This window comes from Schistocerca americana, chromosome 5 (assembly GCF_021461395.2).
Source record: "Schistocerca americana isolate TAMUIC-IGC-003095 chromosome 5, iqSchAmer2.1, whole genome shotgun sequence".
In the NCBI taxonomy this organism is placed as follows: Eukaryota; Metazoa; Arthropoda; class Insecta; order Orthoptera; family Acrididae; genus Schistocerca; species Schistocerca americana.
In genome coordinates, this window is record NC_060123.1 from 519,706,295 (window position 1) to 519,715,694 (window position 9,400).

The 9,400-nt window shown below is 39.1% G+C and overlaps 1 protein-coding gene across 1 annotated transcript; it reads left to right on the forward strand.

Annotated features, from left to right (window-relative positions):
• The first annotated feature begins 5,388 nt into the window (after window positions 1-5,388).
• Window positions 5,389-6,429, forward strand: LOC124616481 (craniofacial development protein 2-like). The gene has a single exon (XM_047144791.1). The coding sequence runs from the start codon at window positions 5,389-5,391 to the stop codon at window positions 6,427-6,429; it is 1,041 nt and encodes a 346-aa protein (XP_047000747.1).
• Window positions 6,430-9,400: the final 2,971 nt, after the last annotated feature.

The window sequence follows — 9,400 nt, forward strand, 5'->3', positions numbered from 1 at the left end:
TTTAACTCATAAAAAATGCCAATTTTGCATCAAGTAATTTATCTTGGATGTGCTCTGAAACTACTTTGAAACTGTGAATGGTCTCTAATACTTCACGATTCTGAACATCTGTTAACAAATATGGATAAATTTGGGAAGAAAGAAATAACTCGCTCAGCTACATTTAAATTTTCCAGCCCCCTCTCTGAGCAAAACTTAAGCAGGAATGCACTGGAATATATAGAGTTAATATAATCAACTTTTCTTGCTGGCTTGTCCTCGAATAACTAGTACAAAACACATAAAAACTACTGTACTATATCCCAACCAGTGTTTAAATGTGGTGGTGGTGGTAGTGGTTGTTGTTGTTGTTGTTGTTGCTTGAAGGTGCAAAATAGCTGATGTCAGAACTTAAACTGAGGCATTATGTAGTGTATGTAATCCACAGATACCAATTTCTAAAAGCACTGTACCCTGAGATTGTTCTAACTCACTTGTTAACTCTCGTAGTACCTTCAAGTTGAAGTCTGGGTCATCCATTGATACCTGTGTAACTTTCTTCATATTTTCTTCACCCAAAATACTTTTTAGCCCATTTAAAAGGTCTCAGTTTCTTATGTATCATAAAAAAAACCCAACATGTTAAGAAAATCTAAACTGGACTGAATGCGTAACTGTAATGTACAAGAAGGCATCAGCATCTCTCCGTATCCTGCAAAAATATAAAAAGTTCTTCGCTCTTCAGAAAAAGAAACTTTTACAAACATTTATACTACCAACTACTGATTCACTGATTACAGTGATGTGATCCTGCAACACCTTTCTCAGGAAAACTCACAGCACCTGGAACTGCTTATGAAAGTTTGTGTTCATTATATCTATGACATTCGACTCCTTGATCACATTTCACATCATATGCACAGCTATCTTAGCTGCACGAAGACAAGCACAGAGATTTACATACCATCCATATTCTCTACTGTGTTATCAATGTACACTGTCCCTTACAGACCTCCACGATCTTAATGCTATTATCTGAACAACATGGCAGAAACACTCATTCCAATCACAGTAAAATCCTTTCCATCCAGCTCCATCATTCAGCGACCTTCTTGAAGGCCTCCTCAGCAGCAGGAACTCAACTCTGGAACACCCTCTGTATTATACTAGAGAACTCCAACTTCAGAATACAGGTAATAACATTTGTACTAAAGCAACAATACGATTACCATTGTCCTTGTACACACTTGTTGCCGTAGTATATCCTTCATTTCAACCAGATCTTCCTCATTTTCCTGTATTCTTAGCTGATGTAATCTCTTTAAATTTTCTTTTCCCAGAACTCGCCATATCAGAAAGAAACTATTTTACAGCCCCACAAATTATTCTTTTATTTGTCTCTATCATTATTTTTACACCACAGCTGCTGCAGTTGCTGCTACTATTACTGGCTGCAGCTGCAGTAATACAAGTAATGCCAGCCAGTATTAGCACTGTTAGTTCACTGACAGTATAATTGACTGACACCACCACTGCATACTCTCCCATCACTTTAATACTAGTTGCCATACTGAAATTGTTATTTTCTGAGGTAACTGTGATGTGATATACACTGTGTGTGTGAAACCCTGGTCTGATATAAGATGGCCTGAGGGCCCTAAGCATATCAGGTTAAATAAATAAATATCTCACAGATACTTCGTTTTCCTCAGTATTCCAAACTCTGATTTTAGTAGTTAATTACGAAAAGAGCATGATTAATGTTAGGCACATAAACATTAAAGATGCCAAACTCGAGTACTGTGTATTGATAAAAGTTATACTATAACCTTAGTTAAACAAGCATAAATAAATATTACTACCATGTCACAGTCTAATATATACAGTCGCGACACTTACTGCTGTGAAAGTTGTTACCATTTGACAGTTCAAGTGACACTAGCGCTCCTAGCGGCCAGAAAGCTCGCCTTCCTCTGACGGTAGATGCGACGTAAAAATAATGTTTGTTTTTAATTCGTTTTGCATGTAATTTACAAAATAGTTAGTATATTTTTGCGTCACAAGTGTTAGGAGAACAGCGAGAGACATAAATGATCGTGAAATATAAATAAACAGAGCATGAACTATTGAATGAAGTGACATAAGTTGCAACATATTCTTGAAGAAATAATTAAGAAGGAGCATACAATCACACTTATTCCACTGAAAGTAAGAGAATACACACTGTATATCACACATGTGAAGTATATAGATGATCTACCTTGTGTAAAAATGAAGCGGCACAGCACTTTTCATTACGTTCTGCTTTGCAGGAAGCCTGCTTCCAAAAATACAATTTCCATCTTATTCTTTGTGGTATCAGGTTATCTCAATAAAAAGCATGACTGTTTTAAAACTTTATTATATCCCATTGATACAGTTAACGAAAATAAAATTAAATGAATGAGTCTGTCCTAACACTTTAGCAACCCAAATGAGCCAGCTTCATTAATTTTTTATTTCTTCTCTTGCTCCTACAGACTAAGTCTTGATTCCTGAATTTAATAATGTATAAGAGCCTCACTTTCACAAACAGTCTTATTAACAGCAGCTTGGTTTCAGCACAGCACCCAGGTGGAAAATTGGGGATGTCCATCAACATGTTCACAAAGAAAGCACCACAATTACTTATGTGAGCATATTCATCAAAAGTAGAAGTCATCTTAGTCTCACAATGAGTTAAAAATTCTTTGACATCTTCTGTACAAATAAATAGGCTTCCATAGTTGCCTTCATAGCTTTTAAAATGACAATAAACTTTGTCATTTGCGTCTAAGTCTTGGCTGCCATCTACAAGTACTGTCCTACATTTATAACAGTCATGAATTGTAAGCAGTTTCTTTAATACATAACCAAACACGTATCTCTTGCTGTTTGCCTCTCCGAGGTCTGTTTGGGCTTCCACATTCGGTAGTATGATCACTGAACTCATGTCACTGATGTCCAACAGTGGTGAAACAAGTAATTTGGGCGCTGCTTTCATATCCACTATTGTCTGACCCCAGTTGATCCCCTCACAATTGGAGGTAGCTGCACTGTGTGTGTTCATTAATTTGCTTAAAGCACAACTACTGAATGCAGCACAAAACTGTCGTGGTGATGGGTTGCTACAAAAACCGCCTTTATGCCTTATCACTGAGAAAAAGTTTTCCAGTGGATCTTGATTAATTTTGCGTGTTAATAAATGTAACTTGGTTTCATCCACATCATCAACAAACATGTTCAAAGCGCTTATGTTATCCAGAAGTCCTTTAACACACTTAATCCTAGATGAAAAATCTTTCCCATCAACATCTACAAATTTCCATGACTGTATCCATGGCTTCAGTGTCTCTAATATTTCCAAATGTCTTGAGGCACTTGTAATGCAGTTTCTTAAGGACACAGGCCCTTTAACACTATATGCATTAAATATGTCAAAAATATTGTTTACTTTTTGGCAAAAATCTGCGGTAGCAGTAGCAGACGATGATATGGTGCCACAAGTAACAAGTGTCTCAATGCCTGCTGCTACTGTATGACTCAACACACGAACTGCAGTGCTAACCTTCACTTTTGAAAATGCTGGCAGTTGGACAGCTCTTTTAGTGAGCTTGGGGGCCAACTTGTACTTCCTTTCGCAGTCACTTGAGTACAACTGACAAATGTCCTTCCATGAAGCAGTGCCAATCCCTCCTTCATCTGTTGTGTGGATAATGTTATACCTGAATAAATTATTACGTATGCTTTTTATCAAGTGTGAGGTGTCATAAAAAAAGTAGATCTTACTCCCTTCATGTACTAAGCATGGATTAACTGGTGTGATACCCAGTCTGTGCCTCCACTCCACAAAATTCGAGCCTTAGTCAGTCACACATGTTTTTACAACCAAACCAATCTCTGTGAGTTTTTTGACAACTTCAAAAAATATGCGCGTCAGATGGTGGCTCCTACTGGTCCTTTGGAGAAATAATATACTAATGGCTGTTTAAAATTTGAGAAGATGCCGTTAATCATTATAACTAATGCAGTATTGGCAACCACAGATGTACATATGAAACCCATGTCTTCAAATCCAATAACACGATCCCAAGAGCTGTCATATATCAAATTTTCCATTATTGACATCTCAGCCATAGACAAATTAACAATTATATCAGTTTCTGGTAACTGCTGCACTTTCTGCTTTAAAAGATGAAATATGTTATTATTTATCCCACAATTTAATTGTATATCTTCCACATACTTTTATAAGGTACGTACTGATGGAAGGCTAAAATAGTGTGATAAAAAACTGTATGCCTGAGTACTATAATACAACGAATTAAGTGCAAATAATATAGTTTCATCTTTCCATCTCGCAGGTTCTGTCTTCTACTATTTATTAACCATTTCTTGCTCCTAAATAAGAAAAACAAATTCAGTACTTCAATACAGTTTAGAAAAAAATCGTACATAAAGAGCGCTCTACTGTGATGGTTCATACCTCTCAGGGTCCTTAGGAAACCTGAAGAATGACAAATGTGGTGTCTTCTTCCTATTATTACTGCAATTTATTGCACTACATATGCTGCCTTTCATAAAAACAATCTTAAAAATGAATATAAACGATACTGTTTACATTTACTGAATACCGTATTCAGAAGCGTAGCTTCTCCACCACTTGGGGCGCTGTTATCGCTGTGTATAACAAAAATCAGCGAGAGTGTCACGACTGTATATATTAGACTGTGACCATGTATTAATTTTACTCAGGCATTGTGAGCACAGGACCTCAAGCTGGGCCTGGCATTGCTTCCACTTAACTTGTGTCAGGCCCCTCCTGTTTTCTTTCCTGTCGCTCCACCCTCTGTCAACTCTTGCCCACTTCTGACCCTGACGGTATTAGGGCATCCGAGGCCTAGGGAGTCTTTCATTTCTGTCTTTCTTGGCCCTTGCCCTAGTGCTTCTGATAGCTCATTCTTCGACTGTCGGAATTTTTTCTCTTTCCATTTCTCTTGAAGTTAGTCAACACCTTCAACGGCGGATGAGGCCTGAAGACCCAACAGCGAAGAAGGTCGAAGTACTTCAGCAGCATCTGTACTCCATGTTAGGAGTGGCTGCATCAGGCGTCTGTTCTCCATGTCAGGAACAGCCTTTCCTCCTGCTGGCAGTAGCTCTAAAATGCTTGGTGACAGGCTATGTGATGAGTTGACCATAAAAATTCTGTCACATGTTTATGGAAAAATTGTCTTCTGGATCCGGAACAAAGGCTAGGGCACCCCCGTAGGTGATGCGTATTCGCATGGCCCAGTCAGTGTGAAAAATATGCAAGGATTACCGTCGCACGGGCGGCGATGGCTAAACAAGCTAGCCCTCACATCCCGTCTTGCAGCACTCAACGTCGGCACCATGACTGGACAGTACAGCGGACTACCTAAAGCCCTTGAAATCCGATGTATAGACATCTGTGCAGTGCAAGAAACATGGTGGAGTGGAAACAAATTGTATGACACTGGATGCAGTTACAAGCTGATGTATAAGGGCACACGCGGAACCACTAATGACAATGGCATTGTAGTGTCATCCAAGTTTGATGGTAATATCTCTGAAGTGCAAAGATATGATGATCGCCTGATGAAGATTGTGTACATCACAGACAGCAGAGAAATCCACATTTTCAGTGCCTACACTCCAAAAACTGGCCAAGCAACTTCCATCAAGGATGCCTTTTGGAGGATGCTTGATGCAAAGACTCCTGAAGTGCCCCCAGAAGATTACATCATCACAGCTGGTGATCTGAATGGGCACATAGGGTGCAGAAAGGAAGAACATACTGCTCACGGTGGGTATGGGTTCAGAGAAAAGAATGAGAACGGTCAGCGTATCCTCGATTTCTCAGAAGCTCATAACCTGGCAATTGCGAACACATGGTTCAAAAAGCGTGACTCACATTTAATCACGTATTACAGTGGCACTAACACCACGCAGGTCAACTACATTCCCGTGAGATGCTGTGATCTCAAAGATGTACTTGATGTAAAAGTCATCCCCTACAAAACAGTTGTGATGCAACACCATTCATTGATCTGTAAGCTACGAATCAAGTTGCCAACAAACAAGCACGAAGATCACACAGGACCTGCAAGAATCAAATGGTGGAAATTCAAGGATAAGGAAGCCGACATCATAGCCCAAATTACTTTGCCACCAATTACCACAGTTGAAGAAAGCTGGGAGAAAGTGAAAGAGTCTGCTCACGAAACTGCACATGCAATTCTTGGGACAACACAACCAGGACGACGACGGACCTATAGAGATGCGTGGCTTTGGAATGACACCATCAAAGATGTGGTACACATAAAGAAAAGATTGGGTCATGAGTTTCAGATAAAACACAGGAGCAATGGAATTCATACAGAACAGCCCAAAGAGATGCAAAACAGGCTATAGCAGCAACCAAATCCTCACGTCATGCTGATCTATACGCAAAACTTGACACACATGAAGGAGAGCAAGACTTATATCGAGTCGCTAAGGCAAGACATCAACATCACTGAGCTCTACTACAAATTTTCTTCCAGAAAGTGGGAGTGCTGTCTTAGATTCCATCTCACACTTTCCTTTGTACTGAGCTTAAATGTTTAACACTGGCAGGTTGTCAAGAATAGACCCAAGACCACCTTACCATCCAGTAACTAATCAGTATACCTAACTGGATGATGCAGAGGCTGCAGCAATACTTAAAAATGTGTAAATCTGCCCTTGTAGAAGTTTTCACAAATGTTTTGTACTGCTGAACTTTGCCCTATAGACTTGGCTGTTCCAGTGAGGCAACCACGGGCTACATCAGGAAGTCAAACAGACAGGCTAGAGTATGCACTCCTTACTTCCCTGGGCTCGCCCTCGTGGACAGTGGCTTGCGCGCACACACACAGAACGCACGCAATGGATCTATCTGGTGGTTAGCCTATACTAGCAGTACCTGCCCATGGGCAAGCTGATGAGAGCTCCCCAGGATTGGAACAGCCTGCTATAGATTATCTAAAAACAATTCTTATTCTAGGATAGGCTTATCTGCCATATCAGTGCAATTTCCTTAGTGAACTACAGCATGTACATCCATAGATAATGTGTTAAGGAATAGTTTCAACTGCTAAACAGTGAGCTCATGTAAACATTCAGCTTGAGGCAGAGGAGAGGCTTGTTTATTGCAAATGGTGCAGCACATCCAACAACATTGAAGGTTTTATTCTAAAATAAGATAAAAGGTGTGGTGTTTTTCCCATGCTGAAGTTGGTACCTCACAACAAAACCACAACTAAGAACAGCCGCTGCCAGATGCTGTGATGAATGAGAGACATCAGCATAGACATTCCCTCAAGATGTTCCATCCACTGCTGCTGCAAGAGTACTTACATCAGTGTGTGGTGCCACTCAGCCCAACACTAATCATCGCCTAAGGTAACAGCATTGTCTTATTTCAGATCCAGCAACTTACTTAATAGTCAATTGTACACTGAAAGAAGTGAGTATCAGTCTGTATTGTATCGAATGATAAGTTACTGCAGGGGTACCCAACAAAATTTTCTCAAGGACACCCCTCATCGAGCATGATTGGTACTTTGTCATATCACAGTATCAAGTACCATAAAAGCCAAATTAAGTCTTTTTATATGTTTTCTATTTTTAGTACTTAGAAAAAAACACTGACATATTCATTATTGAAAAAATATTGAGCTTAAAACTTTTTTTCAATTTAGCCATCATTGTTATTGTTAAATTTTTGATTATTGCTCAAAATCTTTGTCTTCAAATCTGGGTGTTTGGTATAACAAACTCCTTAAAAATATATATAAATTGAGTATGAACTGAAAATGACAGGAAAAAATTAAACTGAGTGTATTGGTCTTTCAAGTGTACTAGAGATTGCATTGAGACGACGTGTGTGAAAAATAAGAAAACACTAAATTCATAAAAGGAATTATTTATTTGAAATAAATATAGTTTTAACAGAGTACTCCATCAGTATACAGTTAGTTTTAATTTTCAGTTCTTAATGAGATGAGTTCAACCTGACCTTTGAGTCCATTATTTCTGAAATACTAGGCTCCAAACTTTAAACTTTCACTCTGAAATCCGACCACACGTCGAGCCGATTCCTATATTTGTTTTTCATGAAACCCATGGAAGAAAATGCTTGCTCACACCGATATGTGGTTGCAAATGGAAGGATCTTTTTCGTTGCCCTATCTCCAAGTTTCTTGTAGTCTTTGCATGCTGATACCCAGAAGTCAGTAATTTTATCACCGATGAAAATGTTTATCATCGTACCACAGCTGGACAGATCCACAATTTGATCTTGCTCTTCTTCAGTGAGGCCTTGGATTTTGTCTATTTCTTCACAGCTGAAGGGATTTCGAATACAACTGTCGTCAGGGAAATACTCCCTAAAAGTGGTGGCTAGGCTGTGTAGATGCTCGGCTACATTGATCTTGATCTGATCAGGCAAACTCTCCTCTGACAACTCCACGAATTGTTTTGAAGTAGAAAAGTTAGTTAGTGACTCGTTTTCTATCCTTGACACCCAGATCTGGCACTTTTTTACCATTTATCCACAACTTTGAACATGTCCACATTTTCTCCTTGTAAACTAAAGTTTAACACATTCAAGTGTTCAAACATGTCAGCTAAGTACACAACTGAGCAAAGCTAAGAAAAGTTAGTGAGAAAATCCGCATACTTTGTGTCAAGAAGGAAGACACAAACCTCGTCTCTAAGTTCAAGAATCTCAACAAGATCCGACCTCGAGAAAGCCATCTTACTTCCATATGAATAAGAAGTTGCTCATGCTCACTGCTGATCTCTTTACACGACAAAGAAAATAATCTGGATTACAGATGTCGAGTTTTAATGTCGTTGATGATTTGAACTACTTCATTAGTATCTTTAGCAAAGGTTCAGGCAATCTTTTGGTTACTAAGGCTTCACGATGGATACAACAGTGAGACCATTTCACCTCGGGGACTAATGCTTTGACACGAGCTAGAAGTCCTGTTTTTTTTTGCCAGCCATCGACTTTGCTCCATCCATCGACAAGCCTACACATTTTTCCCAGGCGACATCGTGTTATTTGAGATGATTATCTAATGGAGTAAAAATATTGTCTGCTGTTGTATGCAGTAGTTTCCATGAAAAAGAAAATCTTTGAACACTTGGTACACCCATAAGAATTGTGCGAAAACCAACATCATAGCTTTTATTTGTCTGTACTTTCATCCAATTGTAGAGCGTACATGTCACTCATGCAAAGTCTAGCCACCAATGTTTCTTCGGTGTTAACTGCCATATCAGTAATTCATCTTTGAACAGTATTATTTGAGAGTGGGATAGTTCCTACTACCTTGGCAGCTGCATCACCTAA